The sequence below is a fragment of the Zonotrichia leucophrys genome, chromosome 9 (genome assembly GCF_028769735.1).
Source record: "Zonotrichia leucophrys gambelii isolate GWCS_2022_RI chromosome 9, RI_Zleu_2.0, whole genome shotgun sequence".
Taxonomy (NCBI): Eukaryota; Metazoa; Chordata; class Aves; order Passeriformes; family Passerellidae; genus Zonotrichia; species Zonotrichia leucophrys.
Window position 1 is genome coordinate 9,190,268 of NC_088179.1, and position 24,890 is coordinate 9,215,157.

At 40.6% G+C, this 24,890-nt stretch overlaps 1 protein-coding gene across 6 annotated transcripts in view; it reads left to right on the plus strand.

Moving 5' to 3' along the window:
* Window positions 1–24,890, plus strand: part of NYAP2 (neuronal tyrosine-phosphorylated phosphoinositide-3-kinase adaptor 2) — a 154,216-nt gene that overhangs the window by 24,108 nt on the left and 105,218 nt on the right. For 5 of the 6 annotated variants that reach the window (XM_064720731.1, XM_064720734.1, XM_064720733.1 and 2 more), the window contains one exon: window positions 3,203–3,445. In XM_064720731.1, coding sequence (XP_064576801.1) covers window positions 3,203–3,445 — 243 coding nt within the window. Of the gene's footprint in view, window positions 1–3,202; window positions 3,446–7,651; window positions 7,702–24,890 lie in introns of those variants that run through there. The other variant, XM_064720736.1, reaches the window with a different exon arrangement.

The following is a 24,890-nucleotide window of genomic DNA, read 5'->3' on the forward strand; positions in this document are numbered from 1 at the left end:
AGCATGCACAACCGTTCACTATTAGTAAACATAGTGAGACTGTAAAATACCACATATACAGGAGGTACAAGGAGTTTGAGTCAGAAGATGCTTGCTGCTTGCACAGAGGCTTTTTGGAGTTAGTGCCATTAGAGCAGGTTCAAGGTTCTGAAATATCAGTGTGTCCCCTGCTATCCCCAGGAGTAACCCAAACTGAATTAGCTGTCACAAGCACATGAGGATCAACAGTCACAGGAGGAGTTCAGTTGCTCAGTACTGCTGTGAGATTGGGCCCCTGTTAAGACAAAGAAGAGATCTTGATCTATTTAATAAATAGTAAATTTTTGCATGTGTTTAGTAATAAAAAAAATCTCTAGCAAACCAGAATATAAAGTCTCTCCTCAGTTCATGAAGCAGAAAAGGGGCTTTTTATTTAATTCTTTTGCAACTGGACTGACCTCATACTCCTGTTTAAAAAATAAACATCATAACACAAGGAGATTCAGCACATCCTTAATTCTCAGCTCATTTCTGATCTCTGAAAATAAAGGAAAAAAATGAGGGGAAGAAATGCAGTATAGTCACAAAAGGCAATGTAAAGCATATCATGTATCTTGGGGGAAAGTGGAGGAGAACTGCATTTATTGAAACACTGTTGAAGTTATCTTCAGGATAAAATTTCCTATTATATTTCAGAAATAAAACATGGTCACTGTAGCAATCAATGACAATACTGGCATTCAGGTCACTAGGGTGAGATTTCTCTGTTGTGCAGATCTATTTGAATTCATTCAACATATGCTGAAAAAAGGTTTTGCTAGAAGTCAAAAATTAAATACACAATAAACTAACCATCTACTGGGGAAACAACCCAGATTTTAACCATCAAAAAGCAGATCTCATTTGAGGAGTTTAGAGAAGGGAGAGTTAGAGTTGTCTGTGCTGTTAGCATTGCTTTTAATCTTGTAGCCTTCATGCTGTAGAGAGAGACTCAGGAAGGGGCTTTGATATCTGGCCTTACTTTTCTTGATCACCAAGGTTAGGAATTAGTCTGAAATTATGTCTGCTGAAGAATCATAACATTCATGGAGTCTATTCAGCTCACTGCCAGCCTTCCAACATCCTCCTGTGCAGACAGTGTGCTACTTATGGTGAATATATAGAATTGCTGAATGCATATCCCAGCCCAGCAGAGTTCCAGCCAGCTCCACTGTCAGAGCTGTGTCAAATGGCATGCAGGCACATTGGGATGCACTAAGACCTCCTTCACTGCATTTACCCTGCAGGGATTTGTAGGAGATGCTTATACCCATGCTTAAAAATGCTTAAAAATGGCTTCAGCGACCCTCAACATCAGCCTTATTTTCATGTTCAGGCTTAGTTGTTAGAAAAGGTTGTTCTTGGAAGGCAGGAGAGGTAATAGGAGAAAACCCTTTGCATCCTCTGAGTCTTTATGATTTTAACAGTTGTGTTACCATTGTATAGAAATAACTTTGATATGCAGGCACGAGAGAAAAAAGGAAAATTATCAGTGTGCTTTTAAAGTATTTAGTGCCTGAAACTAGCTGCTTGTTCTTGCCATTGTCACTTCAAAAGTTCCCCCCGATCAAAACAGGGGGAAAACATTCAAGGGCAGAAATATATTTCTCTACTCTTTTCATCCCTTGTATTTTCAGAGTCAGGGCCCAGATCTGAAGGCCCTGAGTGGATGTATAGAATCCTTAGGATTGTTTAATATTTTTTTTTAACCAGTGCCAGCCTAGATCAGAATTTTACTGCTCCAGTTATGTAATAAATATTAGAAATATGACAGTGTAGTAAGAAATAGGGGAAAGATTTGTGTCACTGGTTCCACAGGAACCCTCCTCCTAAAATCTGTGTGCAGACAGGATTCTTATTGCCTATTCAATAAGATCCTTTCTAGCTGTAGTGTTGGCATGTTCTGAGGCTGATTCCGAGAAGCCACGCCATCCTTCTTCAGGGAAGGGAGGAATGCTGTAGCAGTGAATAAGCAAAGGTGCCTTAGAGAGCTGAGTTCAGCTGCCAGCTCTGCCAACAAGGCACTCAGAGACTCCTGCACCAACTCCCTGCCTGGGGGATGAGGGCTTCTCAAGGGGCTGTGTGCAGGTAATGCCATTCAAGCTTGTAATGCTTCTGGACCTTACAATAATCAGTATTTAAAATAAGATGGAACAGTCCTATTTTTTTAACTTCTATTTTAGTGGTCTAATAAGTTTTATCTAGTCCTATCCAGCACAGACTTTAGAGATAGACAGTCTGTCTCTTGAAATTCTACCTTGCCTTTAGTCTCCTGTAGTATTTACCAATGTGTTTATACACTAGAGCTCTTGCAACTCCCAGGAGTTCTGTTGATGAATGGAAAACCTTTGGGGCCTTTCTGAAGAGTTTTTAGGCTGCCTGCCACAGACCCAGGAATGACCCAAGGGTCTAAGTATTTCTGCTCCAAGGTGTTTACCTGGGGATGCTGCACACCCCAGTGTCTGTCATACCTCTGGAATACAGATTCTTGGAGAGCTCAAGGGTCTGTTCTGAAGGTCCCAGCTCAGCTGGGCATTCCTGTCCATTCTTGGAGCTTCAAGATGCTGAGCAACAGATGATCAGGACTCATGGGTTCATATTACAGTAATAAGAAATACAGGAAAATATTTCACAATATTTCTTTCTGAATTTTGAGCCTGAAGAATGCTTTTAACTTTTTTTGTTTCAAAAAATGGAACAATACTTTTTACCTGAACTTTAGAATATCCTGCAGATATTAGGAACTTTTTCTGGTAGTCAGAATAGGATTTTATTTTCCGGTAATCTGCTCTGTTGCAGCCTTATCTAAACTGTAAAACAGGACCTCTTGTCCTGTGATGGAACCTTCTCAGTTCAATTCAAACGGAGATTCAGGATGGCAGTGTTTATGCAACCGTTGGGTACTAGGAAATGGGAAGGGGTGGAAGGAAATGTTTTTGGGATTTAAAGAGTGTAATTTTTTGGATCTTCATTGTCTGAAAGAAGATATTCTTGGTTTTGTCTCCTCTTGTCTCAAGTAATGTTGTTCTGTCCTCTGAATTGCTTTGTTTATTATCCTTTAAATGGGAAAGTCTGAAAAATTGTCTCTTACAGAGATGTTAATTACAACTGACATGATCTTGCTGTCATAAACCATAAGCTATTTTCCTACTGATTAAGGTATTATGTGTTTTTCAACCTGCAGGAAACGTTGCTTTCCTTTGTTCATTATCTCCTGCAAGATGATGAGTTCTAATCAGGAGGAGGTCACTTTGGGCGCTTTTCTCCAGTATATTGAAGATATGGGGATGAAGGCCTATGATGGCTTGGTTATACAGAATGCATCAGACATTGCTCGAGAGAATGATCGCATGAGGAATGAAACAAACCTGGCTTACTTGAAAGAAAAGAGTGAAAAACGCCGAAAACAAGAAGAAGCAATAAAACGGTAAATATTTTGATAAAAAGATGAGTGGTCTGGCAGAGTAATGAAAAGCAAGGGATTTAGATATGGTAAATATGTGTAGAGCAGTTGATTTCAAAGAAGCTTGCGGGCAAAAGCAGTACAGACCATTGGCCTCTGTCAGGCCTCTAACACATGTGATTTACATTGTGTAGACAGAGCTTGAGCAGCATGTCTGGCGTCTTGAGCAGGTGTGATTTGTAACAAAAAGTTTGGGTGCTTGGAATAGATGTAGATCTAGTGACAAATGGGTTGTCATCCTCTTAGTGCTTTTAGATGAACAGTTTATAATTTGTGCAAAAATGTATTTGTGTGTGAGCAAGACAGGGACAGTCTCACAGGTCAAAATAGACTCTTTTTGAGCTGATGTTTTAAATCTGGTAAATTTTCAAAGCCTTCTCACTGGTGTCTGAGGTTTGTTTCAAAAAATCGTCTATTATTTACATTTCCCTTTCAATTCTGTGATCTCTGAAGTCAGTAACAATATTGCAATCACTTACAGGAAAATGGATCAAGCCCCTGATGGGCAGAACCCTATAACAGCTCTTCTTGAACAATTCCATTGATTTTAATTGACAGTTAATGAGAGGAGCACTTGCATGACCTGGCTGCTTGTGCCAGTGGATATCAATGAAATCTCTGTAGCCTCTTGGAGAGGAAAAGAAGGTTGAATGGAATAGATATAAATATTTATTGCATACACATTTTCCAGTACAAAAAATTGTTTTTCTAGAGGTGAAGGCAAAATTCTGTAATAGAGGTAAATCCTCCATCCAAATCCTTGACATTTATGTGAATGGACGGCTTGAACATAAACTCATAGGAGGTCCTTTGAATCTTTTCCCCCAGCATGAATCTTCTGTATTTCAGTTTAAGTGATTAAATTTTATGCTATGTCTTGGGTACTGTACACCCAGGTATAACAGACATGCTGTGCTGTGAACGCTTGAGCAACGCCTCGGTAGTCTGATAATTTTGATGGAACATTAAAAGGAAAAGAGCTGCACACACAGTTTGAGAGAGGAGGGAGATGAAGGAATTTAAAGCAAAAATATGGCTACTTTATGTTCCAGGAAGTGGAACTATTTGGATTGTCAGTTATAAGAATAATGTGAAATTAGGGTAAATACAGCCAATTGGGCTGTACTCTGGCTAATCTGCTTGCATGTACTTTTATATGTGCGACCATAAAGGTTACTAAGTACCAAAACAGATTTTGTTATGAATAGGTTTCTTGGGACATGAGAGAGTAACTTTTGGACTACCTGTTTCTTTATAGTCCTCTAGCCAAGTTTCTCTACAACATTTGAATAGTAGTGACAGTATTTCCTACAATGTGGTTGGTTTGTGTGGTTTTGTTCATTGATCTTGGCAAAGTGATTTGATGAAGAGCTCTGGAGAAGTACAGATGATTTAGAGCTGAGCCAAACCATGAAATTCTTGCCCACACTCAACTGAGATCAATGAGAACAGAATATTTATCCTCGGTCACAGAGCCAGAAGACAGGAGGTAGAGGACCTACCAACAGAGTGGGCTTATTAGAGGAACAGCATGTATTTGTATGTGGTTTGGAGATAACATTTCCTAGTACAGTGCTCTTCTGTGGGAAACTGTTTGCAGTGATCCCCTCTGATCCTTCCCTGTAGGCACACAGTTTGTGGTGATTGGGATGGGGCTGGGCTGAGCCCCATCCCCAATGGGCACAGCTGTGAGCAGCAGGTGAGCAGCACTGACAGCAATGAGCCATGGAGTGCCCAGGGGCACTGACCAACCACCAAAGGGAACAGAGGGCACACAGGGGCAGTGCATCAACAGTGAGGGGCACACAGGTGCAGTGCATCAACAGGAGGGGATAAAAGACTGGGCTAAAGAATGAGAAGGGCAGTTGCTTGCAGCCTTCTGAAGTGGCCTGCTGTTACTCTATGTGGGCAGAAGCCTGAAGCCTTCTGATGAGGTAAGGTGTTACTGTGTATGGGAGAATGCTTAAAGCTTTCTGAAATTGTGTGGTGACACTGTCATGGCTATCTCCACTGGGGCATGTGCTGTGACACCTCCCCACTTGGCTTATCTCAATAATGCTGAAGGGGGGAATAATGTCTAATTGAGGAAACAATGCAGGAAAATACCTCAGGAAATCTTGAAAAGCACTTTCTTTAAGTCTTTTTTCTTTCTTCCTTGTAAACTTGGAGAGGTAAAAAAAGATACTTGAGATCAGCCTTTGGTTGGAAAAACTAAAAGCAATGGCAAACCATGGTTCCTTTAGTCAAGTCAGGTAATGTCCCTTCATGTCTGAAGTCACTTAGGCTGATTGCAATTGAGTTGGCTCTCTCTAGTAACCTCCAGGGATTCATCCAAGACCGTGTTGTCTATTGAAATGCAGCAGTCAGGAAAGGGAAAGTAGGATCACTGATTTCTTCTTTGTTCTGTACTATATTCTTTATGTCTTTACCTTGTCTTGGTGGGTATTTATATTATCCCTAATTCCTGAGAGCGTGGCCTAGATAGCAAGTGGTGCACATGTGCAGTGGTAACTGCTACCAGTCTGGAGACTCCCAGTAGCTGAAAATAATCTCCTTAGCAACAAGGGAGCCATCCCCTGTGATTAACTGCAGGTAGATTTTTGGGAAGGAGAGGGCATTCCCACAAATACTCCTCTTTTGCATGTGAGAATCAAAATAAAGCAGCCAAAAGCCTTTGGCACCTGCAGAGAATTACCTGCTAGTCCAATTATTGAATTATTTAGAAGCTATTCAATTTTAGTGTTCAGATGGCCTCTATTAGAAGAAGGCTGTTTGTGTATATTCACAAGACAATAATGAGTAATACTTTGTCTAATAAAGTGGTGGTATTCACACACAACACTATTTAGAAGCAGCTGTTATTTACCTAAATCATCTCATAACTATGCTGAATGACTGAAGTTCATTGAAATGCATTAGTCTGAGCAGTTTGAAACAAGAACTGAAAAATGACCTTAAAAAAATTGTTTGATCGTGCACTTTGCTTTCCAAAGGATACATTGGTCTGTGTTTCTTCAGTAGCACTGATATACCTTCAGTGTGATTGCTGTCTCATGGTGTCTGGCTCTGATAGGTTAATTGTGGGGAAAAATGTATGGATCCATTGTACATTGCGGGATAAACACAGTGTATTGGATTGGGAAAAATAACAGCAACTAGGCTTTGTCTAATCTTGCTGGGCTGAGTCAGCTGATCTGATCTGAATTTCTGACCTAATTTTAGTATGGTTCTTAGCGCTCATGCGGAGAAAACAAGGTTAATGTGCTGATTAGTAGCTGAGAGTAAGGCACAATAAATATGTAGGTATATAGGACCTAACGTATACATGATTTTTCTTCCATCTTTTATTCATCTGGTCTAATTACATGATCATTGTCTATTGAGGGAGCTGTGTCCAGATTAAGAGAAGGTACTGGCATATTGCCCACAGAGCCTATAAATTGCAAATAAAGTTATGGAGCAGTATCATTTTCACTGGCATGGGACATACATTTGACATGATACAATATCAGCTGTAGGCAGCATTTCTGGCAACAGCAGGTAGATTTGCCTCAGCTGTCATGGATGCCAGAAAAAAAGGTGAGTATTTGGAGTTTATACAGGGCATCTGTTGGAATTAGCAATTGCTTTCTGACTCATCCATAACTGACATGCACATATTTAGATAAGTTATTAATGTTTTGTGTGGATACTTCACCAATGTTTTCCCTTTTTACTTGCACAAATACAAAAGCTTGGTAAGAAACAAATAATGAACCCTCCTTCTCTGAAGGCTCGGACATGTTGAATAAATCAGAGTGCTATTTTTTTGTGCATCATTCAAGTTATTGTCAGGGAAGGAGTTTTCACTTGTAACACTGTGAAGATGTGACTTCTCTACTATAAAGCTGGTGGTATCAGTGGGCATGAATTTCTGCCTGCCAAATCCTGGACTTAGTCATCAAAATATTTACTTCTAATGGTTTCCCTTACTTGTAGCTTGTTCCCAGGACCTAAATGGCTTTATGGAAAGCCTTGCTTGTGCTTGTATCCAGACAGATGCTGTCAAGAGGAGGAGCTTTTAGGGGCACTGTTGTGTGCTAAAGCTAGCAGAAATGGGCCAGCCAGCCAGTGGCAGAGTTAAGCTCTTGTAGTAAAGAAGGAATTGTAATGAACAGCTGTTATCATAACCTCTCCTTTCTTTGGCAAACCGAGTACTGAAGACTGACCCATCAGCAAAAGTAAGATCATATTTTTCTCTTGCTTTTTTTTTCTGCTTTGAAATGATCATGGAAGTAATTGAATTCAGGTATTATCTTTCTGTAGTTTTCTGTCATTCCTATCCTTAGTTTCCCTTGTGAACAAGATGTAAATTATGTGTCCTTTAGCTAAAAGTTGTGTTATCAAGTGTGGGTGACAGCAAGAAAATATAAAAAGATTTCTATGCATGGGATTATTCACTGCCAAAAGCTCTGTTCAGCTGAGAAAATGTGTGTAATCTTAGACTATATGGACATGCTGAAGAGCTTTTACAAAGTATTTTTACCAGAATAAAAAATAACCTAAAATAATTTCATTATGGAATTAATTTTTATGATTTTGTCTTGAAATCAGAACAGTACTTTAGGTGAAAGTATTTTCTATTTTTCTGAACATCTGTCTGTAGTTGAAATTCGGGGTAGTAAGCTGTGCCTTTCTAAATTTGCAGGAATAATTATGCTTGCTAGATTACAGTATGCTTATAGCCTGACCTGAAAAGAAATGATGAAGGAAGTGCATTAAATATTAGGCGTCATGGTGAGAGCGTCAGCTGAAATACCTGTAAACAAATTGTTGAGATATTATACATTACAAACTTGTTAACCCATTGTTTTTGTCTCAGTGTGTTGATGTAAGTTGTGGAGGTTTATTTTTGCAGTTTTTTGTTTGTTTGGGTTTGTTTGTTTTGAGGCATTTCTATTTGTTTTTGTTTAAAATTCAAATCTGAGTTCACTTGGTGAATGTAATTTCTGGATATGAGGTCAGTGGTAAGTGCTCCTTTGATCAAAAGGTTTGTGCTATGAGGAAGATTAACTGGGGCACTGTTGTTTTCTTTATCTTTCTCCTGGACATGTTGCATGCTCATTTCATCCTAGATTAAGTTATTGCTCTGATACCACTTTTATGGTGGAAATGGCTGATGAGGTGTGATAGAGACTAATTTTTCTATGATTTTAAAACCTTTTTCTCATGAAAATATCCTGGGGTATCTTTTGTAATTGGTTCAATGTAGAAAGGGTAACATTAATAGGTTTTTTTCATCAAGAGTAAGAAAAATGGTTGTGAAGTGACTGACCTCCAAATGTATTTTTGTTGCTTTTATAAGTAAACAGATGTGATGATCTAGCCAACAAATCCTCCCTTCCAAATGCTCATATCCATATGGCTGCCTGTGTTATTGCCACACAAAATAAACAACAGACACAATGCAAACTAGTTTATATTGCTGTTATTCTGAGAAGTTTTATTTTAGAACAGTCATGTGATTAATATCATTTAAAATTTACCATAGAGGCTAATATCCAGCCTCACAATTGAAAAGACCAAGGAAATAAACCAGAAATCATTATCGGTTTCCTATCTAAATCTTGATGTTATTTTCACAAACTTCCCTTTTAGGGTTTCTCCTACAACTTTTACTTCTCAGGAAGTTTACATGGTCTCCTTCCCTTCACTGTTCCACTAATTGCTCAAACTGATCCACTATGGTGGGTGCATTTTTTTTCTCTCAGGATTCATCTGCTCTGTTTAAAAGCACGTTAGGAGTGTGGAGTCATAGAGAGCCTGGAAGGCTTCTAAAGGGATTCCAGTCCCCTATTCTTGTTAAAACACAGTGGAAGTGTCTGGAAGCTGTTGGCACTCACAGAGCTGCCTGAGCTCCTGTGTCAGTGGGTGAGCTGGCCTGGCTCTGAGCCCCCCTGGGTGTGTGCTCCCATCAGGCTGAGTCACCTGGAGGTGCGCTGTGCCGCTGGACACAGCCCTTGGCTCACTGCTGCTGAGAGAGGCTGGCACTCTGGATATTAATGGACAGCTTGTAGCCATTTGTTCCCACTTCTATTTCCAGTCTCTTCTCTCACTATCTTTTGATTACTCATCAACTACAGGATATAGTTAAAATTATCCTGCATTTCCGCTAACCCGAAAGGCCTCTCAGCAGGAGAGATGCATGTAGAGCTGTAGAAATAGACATATTTTGCATGATCCTGTAGAGTTCTGGTGGTGCCATTATATGGAATCAAAGATTTGCATTTGTTTGGAAAATATCTTCAAATATGTTACAAAATTGCAAAGAATAAAGCAGAATTTAATTAAAACTGTTGTTACGAAGATCGGATAAAAAAAAAGGAAGGCTGTTTTCAAGCATGCCCAGATGAATTTTTTTTAACTGTTTCAGGATGGACTTCATTAATGGAGGAATACGTTCAGTAATACAGCACAATTCACATGCAAACAAAAAGCATAGATCTGTCTCAAGTTTTCCAGTTACAAAAAGTAACTGGAAAAAAAAAGCTCCATGTTGAAGTTCATTAACCCCTGACAAAGTTTGTAATTGCCTCTGACCCAAGTTTAGAGCACATGTTGCAACCTGGAGGACAGATACTTGAAAAAAAACATGTAAAAAGAAATCTTACAGCCCATTGTAGTGAAATTGCAGCTAGCTATGGTCCTAGACACGGGGAACACACAGCCCCAGTCTGAGAGCCTAGCAGAGCTGATGCCTTGTGCCAGCATTAGAATAATAAGAGCGAATCTTTCTGCATCTTCAGGAAAATCCATCATTAAACAATAACTGTTCATAAAGTTGAAGAAAAACAAATGTTTCCTTTGAGCAAAATAGCTCAGTTCATTGCTCTTTTCAGGGCCGTGAATCACAGCTGTATTTGGCTGGATTTAATATTAATAAAGATTGCTTTAAGCCCCATCCAGCTGGCAGGCATCTGTGCCCTTTGCATGGTCTCCTCAGCACCCTCCTGACAGGCTATGCAGACTTTTATTTATTTATTTATATTCTTTCAGAGGGAAATATGCATGATAATTGATTATTTAATTGGGATGTTTATTTCCTTAGCCAGAAGTAGAGACTCTGTTCTTGGGTGTGTCCCTGGAAAAAGAGAATGTAACAGAAGCATCAGATGAAGGGCATCTTGTTGTCAAGTTATGCTGTATCAGTGGCTAAAATTTGTATGCAAAGAGAAATAGGTATGTGCACTATTAGATTTTTCTGTGATTGGATTAAAGTAGGAGCAAGAAGAGATTAGAGAAGAAATGGATTGCAGAGACATTATTAGCTGTGGGTTTTATAGTTAATTTGAGAATGCTTTTACTTTTCCTTCTGGCTTTCTACTCTAATTAAAGTTGCAATCATAAGTAAAGTCAGCTAAAAATATATACAAAAGCAAATAAATGCACAAAGCCCTCAACACAAAAAGCCCCCCCACGACACCAACAACAAAAAAAAGACTTTTGTGTGGTGTATCCTGAGCTCAGGGCTCCCTTCAGAAAGAGTAGAGCCCTGCTGGGCTGGGGCAGGTGCTGCAGCCCCCTGTGAGCTGCCAGGAGCCTGGGAATGGGCAGAGAGAGCTGCTGTGGTCCCACAGAAGCTGAGTGTCAGTGGAATTTGTTTTCATTTCCCTTTTTATTGCACAGTACCCAAGGACCCCAAATGGAAATTGCTTTGAAACACTACCCCGGTGCATGCAGGGCAAAAACAGCTCACAGCATGAGCTGAAATTGCACCCAACAGGTGACTAAAGGGGAACCTGAGGAGTTAGGGGACTGCTCATTTCCTTCCTTATATTAGTGGAGCACAGAATAAACTGCAGTGTGTCCCCAGTGGTTCTGATGAATTACATCCAGCACTTCTCTCTGAAAGCTGCAGAGGAGCAAACGCTTCCCATGGACTCCAGCAGATGTTTCTGGAATGTGTCAGGATTGAGAAGGCCAAAGCCAGCTAAAACCCACAGAAATATTCCTGCCCACAAGTGCGTTTCTTGACAAAATAGTAACATTTTAAAAGATCAAAAATGAGAGTAACTGCAGGGTTTTCCATAAATTAATAAGATTTACCTGGGTTTAATCCATTTCTCTTTTTGGTGGATTATACAGGGCGCATCTCACCAGTAGATCCTCTGTGAGCTGAGGGCACTTTAGTTATTAAGTTGAGATCACATGTTGGAGCCATTAAGTGAATTGCTTTGAACAGCCTTCCCCTGAATGCCAGGGCAAATGCCGTATTTCATACCCTTAGCTAATTTCATGCTGTAATTTAATTTCAGAAACATACTTTTAATTGAATCTTTAAAGACAAAAGGAAACTGCTGAGTCCTTTACTACTGCAAAAAGCGATTGTTTAAAAATGTAGCCCATCTAGAGAATAATCTCCTATAATTAAACACAAAGTTTGTTTTGCTTCTCTGTGTGCAGCTATAGGGTAGCAAATTCCTGCTGTTTGCAGAATGCTCAGGGCTGAAGGAGAGGTATTGAGGAGTGTGAGAAGTTATTTATCTTATGTTCAGTTTTGTGACTCAGATGTGAGACAATCCTGCAGCCATCCACAATAAGTAAACCAAGAGAGGCTAATTAAGAACAGTCTGCTAACACCAAAAGCACATTAGTAGGAGTCTGGTGATTTCATTTTTATAAGTTTTGGTGATGAGATGAATTTGAGTGAGACATTAACAATTTTATCATTAAGAAAACTCAGTAGCACAACAAAATCAATTATTTTCATCCTGAGACTACATCCAGTATTTTAGTAGTTAGATTTTTATATTCATCTGCTGTAGGCAGAGAGATTCAAGGCAGATTCAGTAAAAAATCATGCAATCTGTTATGTAATTTTGTTGGGGGAGAAGCATCTTGATTGGATCAGTAGTGATGTAGATCTTCAGTTTTTCGGACATCCGATTAAAAATAATAGCAATTGATGCTAAATGCTCTTCACTCTAATGGAGAGGAAATCCTGGAGCATCACTTTGTGCTTTAGTACTCTGATTCCTTTAAATCAGCAAGTAATTTGCAATGGATTTTATTGCTATTGGAAAAAAACCCTATAGTGTCTGCTGGAAGCAAGATGTGTAAGGGTGCAGTAAAAAGCATAAGGTTAAAAAAGAGAAGAATCTGAAATTAACCCATGAAGCCCAACAGAATATCTTCTAATAAGGGGAAAGAACAAAGACAACACCATGATCTTCCTGTGCTGAAAGAGCTGTGCATTTCCATGTGCCCTGAGCTGGTAGCAATTACAGGCTGAATGGTGCTGTAAGGCTTGAGAGCAGCCCCTTATAAGTGATGGGCAGAGTTAGGGGTATGGTGAGTCTATCTGGCTTTAAATAAAATAGAATTTTTATTTGGTCTTCTCGTGGGAAGGAAATACTGAGAGAATGAATTCTTTTTCAATACAAGTTATCCCTTTTCAGGCACTTCTACAAACATGGAGACAAAGGGCTGACTTTCATTAAAAATTTCAATTACTTTGAGGTTGTCTGCTTTTACAGAATTTCTCAGAGGCTTGGGCACTCACTTTTTATGTGATCCTTATAAGTTATTGTGTAGAATCTCTATCTCAGATTATTTCAAGACTTGAATCTTTTCTCCGAAACCAGTAGCACAGAGGAATATCCCCTGTATGTGTATTAAACACTCAAGGCCATGGTATGCCAGAGGTCTCTGAACACTTTATGTTAGATCCTTGTGCTATAGTGAGGTTCCTGAAAGGGCCTTGCTGGAATTCACCTCAAGCTGGCAGTCCTATGGCTGCCCCCACAGAAACAGAATGCCTCAATAAACTTGCCTTTGGGTTGCAAGTAGCTCCAGCTGCATTCCATCACCAAGTCAGCAATGGCAGCCCATTGCTGATGCAGGTCTTCATTAGCCTGCTGTATTAGCAAGCTGCTTAATTTTGGTAGCAGATGTTAGGACTCTGATGATAAAACGCTACCTCAGTGTCAGGAACATCTTTCACAGAAATTTCCTGTGTTGAATGTCAGCCTGCATGTGGATTACCATATTAAGAAATGCAGAGTCAATTTTAGAGTTGATTTGACATGATTTTTATTTCACTGTAACAGCCATCTCCACTTCTTTTCTGAAGAAATTCAACATTCTTGGTATTTAAATGGAAAAATATTCTGAAATTCATGTACTGCAGTTTATGCCAAAATGCAGCTGCTATCAAAGATTGAACTGCTAGTGTTTGTTACATATCTATTGTTCTGAAATTAAAAGGTTTTTCAGCAGTTTATCATAAATACAATTTCAGAGATAATTTTAATTGTTTCAGCTTTATATAAAAAATGTTAGGCAAAGCAAAGTGCAGGTTTTTTTCCCCTAGGAAATCACATTTGTGCATTGCTGATCTGAATTGCGCTGCCTCGGCGCTGTAGCGGATGGGAGCCGCATTCGTGCTCGCCATGGCAACCCCTGGCTCACATGACACACTTTGGCTGGTGCAGCCAAGAGCTGCATGGCTTACTGAGCACAGAGCCACACACACCCGTGCCCATGTGACTGCTCCAGCTCAGGCAGCTCCTTAAAGGGACACTGGCTCTGAGCATCGCTGCTTTCACCTGCATCATCTTGCCTGTGTTGCTTCTCCTCTTAGATGCTGTTTTGAGCATTTAAAAAAATGGATGAAGGTTGAAAAGGCTTAGTTCATAGCTTTCTTTTTCCTTCTGTCTGTCTTGCAATGGGAAAAAAAAAAATCTATGTGGGAAGATCAAGTAGTGGGGTTTTTAAGTATGACTTTTAAAATTAGATATTAAGGAGCCCATTGCAGTTGAATGAACTACACTGAATATATTTTTTTCCTGGAAAGCTTTGTTGCTGTTACCTCCTAGATTCTGTTAGACTTCAGAAGAGTAAATGAGGACAGAGCAAAAAAAATCAAAACCAACACAGGTCCATTCCATTATCAACAAAGCACTCCAAAACCACCTTTGTTCCTTTAGACTTCCTCTTAGACCTGATGACAATGGCATTGATCTGATTCCTTCCCCAGCAAAACATAGACTGATAGAGGTTTTCCCTGACTTAGCTTGTTTAAAAGGAGTTATGTGTGGCACTTGATCAGGAAATCTGGAGGGTTGCAGTCTCCCAGGGGTGGGTGGTGATGGGCAATGCAGATCTGCCCGAGTTGCTTTGCTGTAGGGCAGGTGCAGCATATGCTGCTGTCAGTGTCTGCCCACTGGCACAGCTTGTACTTGGAAAGGAGCTCCTGAAAAACTGATCTTTACTAAAAAATGGAAAGGAATCACTTTCCTCTTCTCTTTGCCTCTCCTCTGTCAGATGCCTGACTAAAGTGATGCGGTTTTTGTTTCTCATCTAGTTGGAAGCTGAGATTTTTGTGTCAAGAACTTTGTGGTGAGCCCAGCTACACCACCAGGTGCCTAACTGAAATGGAGAACACTGCACAGCAACAAAACACTGTGAAATACTTCATTTGTCTTAGTTATTGCCAAAACCCCTTGAAGTTATTTAGGCTCCTGTCTACTATGCAGATGTAATTTATCAAGCATTATAGAGAGACCAACTCCTAAGTCCCTGTGCTGAAGTTAATTTTTGTGATTTATGGTGTTGCTCTTGCACTTGAGGAAAATCTATTTTCAGTGTCCAGTTCCAGACTGTCAGATTTTCATCTTCATTTCCTAAGGAATCAGTTAAGGCGCAAATACTAGTAATTAACACTATTCAGTGAGAGATTGCTTTTTCTTCCTGCTTCAAATGGGTTTATAATTTGGCTACCATTTTAGGGAGGATCTATGGTAAGGGAACAATAACCTGCTTTGGGAATTAATTTAGAGAGACATTTGTACCTAAATCAGCCACTAAACAGAGAGGCAATATTATCTTTGTTACTAGGGACGCAGTGACAAATTGTGTATCCATGCATCTCTGCCAGTGATTGTACACAGATTCTAATACAAAATCATCCTTTAAATAAGGAGACATGCAAGGGAATGTGTAGTAAAACTCTTTTGGCAGAATAAGGTATTCTAGGTTACTGTTTTTATTGTATTTATATAACAGTACTTATTTTTCAGCATCTTATTTTTTGTTATTGATATCTGTTCTGATGTATTATTAGGAGGGAAAGGAAACTTAGAGATTGTCTTTCCAGGGAAGGTGCTGAACAAAGGCCCTCTCCACTCCACTAAAATGTAGTGAAGATTTTGACAACCGCTCCCAGCAGTCTGCTGCGCCTCTGTTGTGCTGTGTCTGCAGAAGGGGAGGAGTGGCAGCAATATTTCCCCTTTCATGAACTGGCTTTTTAGAATTCCTTCATGCCTACAAGTAGGATTGCATTTTCAGAAAAGATTACCACATTCAATTATTTTCCTGAGAAACTGGCCCAAACCTCTCTTCTATTGTAAAATTTCAAATTTCATTAATTCAGTAAATTAATGAACTTTGCTGTCTAAAGGTTTGAGTTTAAACCACAGGTTTCTGTATTGTTTGTTTGCAGTTATGGCAGTGGAAAAGGCTATTTAGGCTCATGACAAAATATTTTGACTAGCCTCTTCCTACTTAGTCATTTGTTTGTTCTCGGTATGTATTTATTGTGAATTGTCTTCCCAAGAGATTACAAACAAGATGGTAGCTTTCACTAGCTGATCTTTGCTACCATTAAACTGAATGCTGATATAGGAGGTTCTGTATGAAGTGGGTTTGTTGGAATGGGTCTAAAATTTGTGGAAATAATGTCATTACAAGTACACATCAGAAAATAAGCCAAATAACTTCATTGCAAGACATTTAGGGTTGCTAAGAGACGGAATGTAATTATCTGCCAATTTGTTTACCATTCCCAAACACTTGGAAGGGGGAGAGCTGTGGGCTGCCCTGAATTCTAAGCTATGCACAAAACAAGCTGAATGCATTTTCTTGTCAAATGCAGTTTTAAGGGCATTTGGAAGTGACAGGAGAGCTTTGACCTCTGGTTTCTTCCTAAATGTCTAATACCCGTTATTGTCATTTCCCTCTCACTCTCCAAATATTCATTTTAACTGATAATAAAAAAAAAAAAAAAAAAAAAAAAACCAAAAAAAACCCTGAGAAAAGAAATGTATAGAAATATGTGGTTTTTCTAGTAAGGGAATTAACAAATGTACTTGCTTCAAAATGATCCATTCTTTAAAAGTAGCAGCATTCAGTGTTCCTGTGTTATGATGCCATTATTAATGTATGCTGCTGTTAATGCAAGGTTGACCAGCATGTGTTGCTTACTCTTCTTAGGTCTTTTTCTCTGAAATGTTTTGTATTGGTTTGCACTTTGAGATAAATACTGCAATTAACATTGGGTGCAAACATAGTTTGTTTGCATAGTTTGTGCCACAATGAAGTTTTCATTTCTTGGTGTCACAATGGCTATATAAGATTTATGCCATCCTAAGCTATTAAATTTCTTGGTTTTTAAGGCATGCATCTGGTAAATTAAATATGGCAGTAAACAGAGCGAAGCAGAGGTTTCTCCCCTGTATTCAGAATAGTAACTTCTTCCATCGCTCTTTCTTTAATGGGAAAAAATATTTTTAGCCAATGTGAAACCCCAGCTGTAAAATTGAAGAACTTCCACAATACTAAAGGAATAAGCAGTTCTCATCAGCCCAATAGTGAGCTCAAATCTGAGTCTGAGATCAATCAGGATCTCTGAGAGTGTAGTGCTGAAGTATGTTCATACAGGTGCATTAGTGTTTTGTGGGATGTTACTCTGGAAAGGTTGAGACAGGCTGTCCTGGATTGTGGTCTTTGGTCTCTGCATCTCACCCCAGCAAGAGCTGGGAATCTTCCTGTTTGCTGAAGTTCATTGGGATGTATGAATGTAGATGGTTTTACCAAGCTTAGCAAAGCCAAACTGCAGGTCACTTCCCCAGTAAAATTGTCCCAGAGCAACTTCATCTGGCAAGCCCTTCTTTGTGGAGGCTGATGGCCTCTACCTTCTGAGCCAGCTCTTTTGGGAAGCACAGGAGTTTTAAGGAGACAGCTTTGGCCCCTCAGTGACACTCTGGCTCATTCTCTGATCCTTGTGGCTGCAGTAGTAGTTTTGGTTTAGTTCTGATGAAATCCATGTTTTAAAGTCTGCATCAGAAGCAAGAAGACTGCAGGCACACCGGCCTGGGTTACAGGGTATTTTAATTTCCAGAGGTGGAAATTCAGCAGCAGAAGACCTTATTGAGTAGCTAAAGGATGAAGTCCCAGTTTTCCTTCTGCCACCTTCTGACTGCTCTGGAAGGCTGTCTCAGGCCATGGGAGCTCAGCAAGGGCTTTCTGGAGGTTGCTTCTTCTCTCCACGGGGTCCCAGGGATCTGCAGTTGGCTCTCATGTGTGACACCAAGGCACTGCCTAAAGAGTGGGGGTGAAGTCTGTGATCCCCAGGTGATCTCTTGTGACCACACTGATGCCTCAAGGGATCTGTCTTGCTGCAGAAGTCCTTCATGTAAGGAAATGCCATGCCATGAAGGGGTTTGCTGCAAACTTTCTGGTTTGTTTTCATTTGACAATTTTTGTTCTACTTCAAAATAACTGAATAGTCAGGAAAAATAGGGTAAGAAAAACTGTATTCCTTTATACCTTTTAATTTCTGGGTGCCCAACTGTTGAGATGGAAAATAATTGAATCAGTAAATTTCCCCCTCCTCTTTGTACAGAATCTCATAACTTTTTTCTATATTGTTTTTCCTTTAATTTTTCAGAATTACTTTGGGGTGTTCTTTGAGAGCAAGTGAAATGCTTGAGCATTTGGGAGCAAGTGAAATGCAGTGACAGCAAAATAGAAAGGGAGGTTGGTTATTTCTAACCTTTTTTTTGTCCATTTCATGTAAATAAGGGGATGGAAAAAGCTATTTTCAGTCTTTAATGGCAAGGCCATCAGAACTGCATATTTATTGTAGACCTTCTATCATCAAGTGCCTTGTAAATGACTGGAATGCACACTCTAGTGCTGTTATTGACACAAGGTGATGCTGTTTACTGGTTTTAATTGATACTACTTGCAAAAGAGACCTTACGATTTGTTTTAATGAAATATATGGCTGTTTGTGTTTTTTATTAATTAAAGAAATTGTTCAGAGCCTGTAACAGCTAGTTTACACACACACACACACACACACACACATATTAACCATAGTAGTCCAGTTCCTGAGGTAGTGCATAGCAAGCATTGTTTTTTCTAGCACATCTCCTGCTGTACAGTCTCACTAAACCTCCCACTGCAAGGTCAATTCCATGATTAAATGGCTTATAGTTCAGCCTCTGTGTGAAAATAAACAACACTTTGCCATTATTTTTTGAATAATTTTTAGGAAGTATTTTATCATTCCATATGTTGGTTTATAAAATTATGTCTTGCATTAAGACAGAATAAAATTCTTCCGCTTTTGGTGGAAAAATCTGTCAGTATGCCTGCTGGCCTTTAGCATGCTTGACACATTTGTTGTGCTTTTTTGGTACTTGAGTGTGTCTGTTTGATTTCACAAAGCTGTAGTGAACCTGCCTGGAGGGTTTCTATGGTGTGAGGTCAAATTCCACATGACCAGCAGAGGTGTTCACCTGAGCTCCAGCCTCAGTGGTGTCTGTCCCTGTCACTCATTGTCCTGGATGTGCTTCATGGGGCAGAATAACCAGCAGTTGCTCAGTACTGGGGTTTACTGCTATGCAGGGGCTGGTGTGCATGTAAATAGTGCTGTGGTGCTTCCTGCTCCCTGAGCCACACAGCAGGGACTGCAGAGGCTGGGGGACAGTGACCCAGGAGGTGGCCTGGGTGGAAAGCTCCAGAGCTGGGGTCCCATCCCAGCACGAGCCTGGGGCACAAGGCAGAGTGGCTTTTCTCAGTGTCAGAGCCAAGCTTTGCCCTGTGCTCCAGAAGAGAGCTGCTGCCACCTGGCATGGGCCTGCAGCTCCTGAGGAAAGGCATTTGTACAAATGAAAATACAACTACAGCAGCTTTCTTTCAATCCTTATTCACTCTGTATAGAACAAGCATTGCAGATGAGTTCAGGTGTCTGTTGGAGGCTACTAGGTTCTGTTTAAACTAAGGGAATATACTTGGTACAAGAATCAGAAGGGGTTTTAGGTGATTGGAATACAGCTTTGACTATGTATGGTAGTGTTTGTATACTGGTTGTGCAATGATCTTTACTAAATAAAGTAACATATAAAATATGATAGCTCTTGGCATATTAGCCTTTGAAACATTGGAGCTGCCATGTAAAAGGAAAGGAAATTCAGATCTGCATTTTTTAGTTAAGAGCTGGTGCACCCATATTAGCATCTGGAGATTTCCTCCTATTGAAAGAGGATGAAATATTGGGAAAAAATTTATTAAGGCTGGAATAATTTTTCTCTTCCCATCTTAGTTTCTTGTTTGTTCAAACAATTACCTTCCCTAGAAATTTCTGTCAGTCTATCTTCTGCTTTCTTATAACATCTAAAGAGCATATTAGGCCTGTGTGTACTCTAGCAGAAATATTGCATAATGTTGCTTTTTCCATTTCTAATCTGAGCAGCAGGCAAGAACATGCTGAGAGTGAGAAGCTGCCTGATTTGAAATCTGTGGGTAGAGATCCCCACAATTTTCCCTGTTTACTGAACTCAAGAATGGTGATCAGAACAAGATGAGATCAAAGGAAGGCACAGAAGATAAATCATACAAAAGTAAAAATATTCCGAGTGTTTAGAGTTCTCCTGATCTAATACCTCCAAATGCATCAAATAATAATGCAGCACCTATTGTCTTTGTGCCTTTTTGCTCTACAGATCATTAAGTAATAACTATGTATGCCATGAGAAATTTTTTTCTCTGCTTCCCAGTTATGTTTTCCTCCTACAAAATAATTGTGAGGAACTGAAAAAGCATTATGTAGACTTTTAAAATTCTGTTTTGTAGGAAATTCTGCATGTTTTGAATTTTACTTTCCAACTAAAACCAGAATCAGAGTTGTTTTTTTTTTCGTTGGTTGTTTTTTTTTTCCTGTGAAATTAATTTAAAAGGCCAAGTCCAAATTTTTTCTTTTGATATATATTTTTAAAATAGTGAAATTAAAGGTCACTTCATGTTGAAACATGTACATATTAAAAACTTCAAATGTGACCGCTGAATATGGATTCAATGGATATTCTCACTTCTAAGTTGTTTCTTGACCTAAAACACTACCAAAAGTGGCACAGGCTGCAGATGGCCTGGCTTTCAGCAACATCTTTCATCATCTTCTCACATAAGGTGAGATTCCAGATTAAATATGGTAAAATGTAGGAGTGGGATGGAAAAAACCCCAAAACCCAACCAAACCAACCAACCTACTGGAAACATTAAGCCTGCTTGCTTAAAATACTCACCCATGTCTGGTGTCCCTGCAAGGCTGTGACCTCCAGATCCTTTGGGTGGGTGTTCTGTCCTGTGGCTTTGCTGTGCTTTCTGTGCTGATGACAGCAGGAAAATGTGCCAGTGTTGGCTTTCCGTGAAGTGCATGAGGAGCAGTCTCAGGGCAGTAAAAGGGGGCCTGAGTGAAGAGACACCTCACAGACGGAGATCATCTGAAGGCCAAAGTGGTTGATCCATGTTTATTTCAATATGCTTTGTGAACCATCAGTGATTTAAGGTGCCACTTGTTCCACAGTGCTTGTCAACCTGCTGGAAGGAACTCTCCATGACCAGAGGCAGTGAAGCAGAAATAGGAGAACAGAGAGAGGCAGCAGAGGAATTGGAATTCTCAGTTGTTTTCTGCCAAAACAAAAGGAACAGGGTGGTTAGTTGTAAGTGTGTGTTGTTAGCAAGTTGCAGTCCCAAAATTCACCCTTTCCATTTCTTGGTTTGGGAACTGGAAACCATTTCTCCTGTGTACTCTGTAGCATACGGAATCCTTTTGTCAATTCTCAGGAAAACAAAAAAAAGTGTAAGATCTCTAAGAAGATCTAAGATTAATCTTTCTTTAGCAAATTATAGTGCTAGGCTGCGCATTGAGGAAGGCCTTTTAATTTCATTGAAAGAGAAAATTGAATTTTTTTTTTAAGTGTTTAATTTTTGGTTCTTTGCCTTGGTTCCTGACCGAAGTCCAGGACTGTTAATATAACTGTTTGCATACTTGAATTTATATTTTCCCCATTTTTTAATCATGTAGATCAACACAGGAGAGTAGATGTCCACGTGAAAAAAATTGAGATGCTTGTTTGCTAAAGTAGCCTTTCCTAGACAGTCTGGTTTTGTACAATCCCAGTGCTTCAGGAGACTTGCAGGCTGCAATGTTTAGATGAACTGGTTGTTGTGTTGGCAGTTTTATGTGTGTATTGAGCACTGCAGTTCTGGTGAGGGCAAGGTTTCACAGCACACAGCAGTCACCTTTGGGTTCATTAAGTTGGGCATCTTTTAACTTTGCAAACCACAGCTGTGTCCATGAGCAGATGGGGCTCAGATTCAGCCATTTTCAGATTAAATTTTGCACTATGCCCCAATGTAGATGTCTCTACCAATATGACCCAGGTGTTGAAGTTGTAGCAGAAGGTGCCTGGATGAGCAGGATTGCCTGAATATTTACTGTATGGCTGTAAGTAACTTAGAATTTACAAGAGGATGCAGTGCCCATATGGTGCAGACCTGCCAAAGCTGTTGGTTTAAAAGTCTGCAGTAGCCTTAAGGTAGCTGAGGTGAGTGGAACTTGTTTAGAAGGGTGAACATGAAATGACAGCTTGACAAAGAAATGCATTGCCTGCTATTTTTCTCCTCTTCTCTGTGAAGTCAAAGCATTGATCTATTTTTAGTTTGAACTAAAATAAATTTCAGGTTGTTTAATCGAAATTGATTCTTTGCCTCCTCAGTGGCATCTTCAATTTGCAAGAATTTCCAGTTTCTTCATTGTGTTTATGAGACCACATGATACAAAGATATATAATCTTGCTGGTTTACTACTGTGCTTTTTAAAGCTTGGGATATTTATTAGAACCAGTCAAAGACCAGCAGATGTAATTTGATGAATAATTTGTTTGACAAGCAGTGGCAAAGTTCCTCAGATGATTCATACTCTGCCTCACCTAAAGCTTTGTAGTTGCTTTGCTTTCACTGCTGTGTCCTCGTTTGTCTCTTTGCAATATTTTCTGCTGAAAGAGATGCAAATCTCTTTTCCCAGTCCTTTTCATCTTTTTCTCTGTGTGGATAGGAAACAGTGGAACACCCTAATCCAAGCATTTTGAGCCTGTGGTGGGTAAGGCTTTTACAGGATGCACTCAGAGCCCACTCTGAGCCCACTCACCTGAGCACAGAAAGGGAACAGGAGATGCAGTGGTGCATTTTTTAGAACAAATCTCTCATAACCTGGTGAAGCATCCAGGAGCAAATTTATCCTAATCCTAAAATTAGCCAGTTTTCTCCCACTGCAGTTTTAGAATCTCCTTGCATATATGATTAAATATTTAATTTTCAGCCTAAAGGAAGTAGTTTTAGAAGTAGACTTCTCAGCCTCTGAATTTTTATTAAAATTTTATTTTCTTTTTATTTATGAAGTGTCTCAAAGCATCAGAAGGAGAGAGGCCTTCTCAACAAGGGACAGGCTGTGACTGTTTTTCATAAAATGGGATTTCCACTTGTAACATCTGTGTTGCTGTACTTTTAGGGCCTTTATGCCTATTCATGGAGGAAACTGTTAAGACAGTTTAGTCTTTATCCTCTTTCTTGGAGACTGATGCTTTTGATTTGGTTTTTCTTGGTTTTTAATGGGAATGTGTGGTGACTCTGTGGTCAGGTCACACTATATCCACACAGGAAAAAAGCCTGTGTGGTCATAAACCCTCCCAGTTTTGTAATTGTAATGAAGGCTTGTATGTCAGTTCTAATTGCCTCAAGTGAACCATTTCCTGGCCATGCTGATAACACATCTTATGGCAATAACCACATCTCAGCTATGGTAGAATACTTGTTGAATTGCCATAGTAGCAATAAAGAAAAAGAGAATGAAGCACCCACAACTGCAGAAAATGGTACATTTTCTTCATTCTTTTATTTCATTGTATTTGTCCAGATGAGAAACTAGAAATAAATTCCAATTGGATCTATTAATAAATAGATCTTTAATTAGTATATTCTCCCACTTTTCCCAAGCTCACAATTTGCCCTGAGGTAGTGAAAGCTGACATAAATCTAGCTCAACTTCCTTTATTGACCAGAATAACATTTGGGATGAATTCCTGAACTGCATTTGCAATAAACCACTGGGAAAATGCTATTTTTTTCATCTCTGCATGTTTGTTTGTGAGTAGCCTGTTGCATTTTGACATTTTTAGGGTAAGAATGCCAATGTAGGGGGTCCTGATTCAGCTCCTGTTCATTATTCATTTGTACCCCGAACAAATACTTCAGTAGCTGCTGCTTGCCATGAGCCATCGCGCTGCTGAAGCTGCCAGAGACCGCAGCAAGCACAACAAAAGGTCACGAGCACCCCAGGATTTTTGGCACTGCTGCAGCAATCCTTCCTTACAATTGCATAAGCGAGCAACAATTACGGCGCAATCAGCGCCTTCCTCCGCCCGGCACCACCATCATTAGCGGCTTTCTGCCGTGCGGGGCTGCTCCAGCCCAAGGGGGATGGAATCCCACCTGAGCTGCTCCTTCGGCTGATGCAGGCGGCAACTGCTCTCTGTGGATGTCCTGGAAGGTGTGACAGGCTAGGGACGAGCATCCCCGGCGCTGCTTGCCTTGGCTGTCCTGGAAGGTGTGACAGGCTGGGGAGGAGCAGTCCCGGCTGTCCAGGAAGGTGCGACCGGCCGGGGAGGAGCATCCCGGGCGCTGCTCGCCATGGCCGCCCTTGGAAGATGTGACAAGCTGGGGACGAGCATCCCTGGCCGGCGATGCTCTCTGTGGCTGTCCTGCAGGGTGTGACAGGCCGGGGAGGAGCAGCCCCGGCTGTCCTGCAGGGTGTGACAGGCCGGGGAGGAGCAGCCCCGGCTGTCCTGGAAGGTGTGACAGGCCGGGGAGGAGCAGCCCCGGCTGTCCTGGAAGGTGTGACAGGCTGGGGAGGAGCAGCCCCGGCCGGCGCTGCTCCATCGCGTGCGACGGTGGAGCGGCGCCTGCACGGCGAGGAGCGCTCGGCACGGCAGGGCTGTGTCACACACTGGCCTTGCAGAGGTCACCTGTAACAGCACCGAGCTGTTCGAAGGGATGGTCCCTCCTTCACGCTCGGTCAGGTTTCATCTGGCTCTGGGATGCTCGGGAAATGAGGGCACGGAGAGGAGCTTCCTTGTGCCTCGTGAGTGCTGCGGGAGGGACAGGGATGCGCGGTGCCTGGATCTGGAGGGATGCAGTGATAACGCCTCCCTCTGCCGCTGGCAACAAGCAGGAATTGGGTCAAGAGCAGCAGCTTGCTCTTGTGATGTTTGTGAGCGTGATGGAGAGCTGGCTGCTTGCTGCAGGT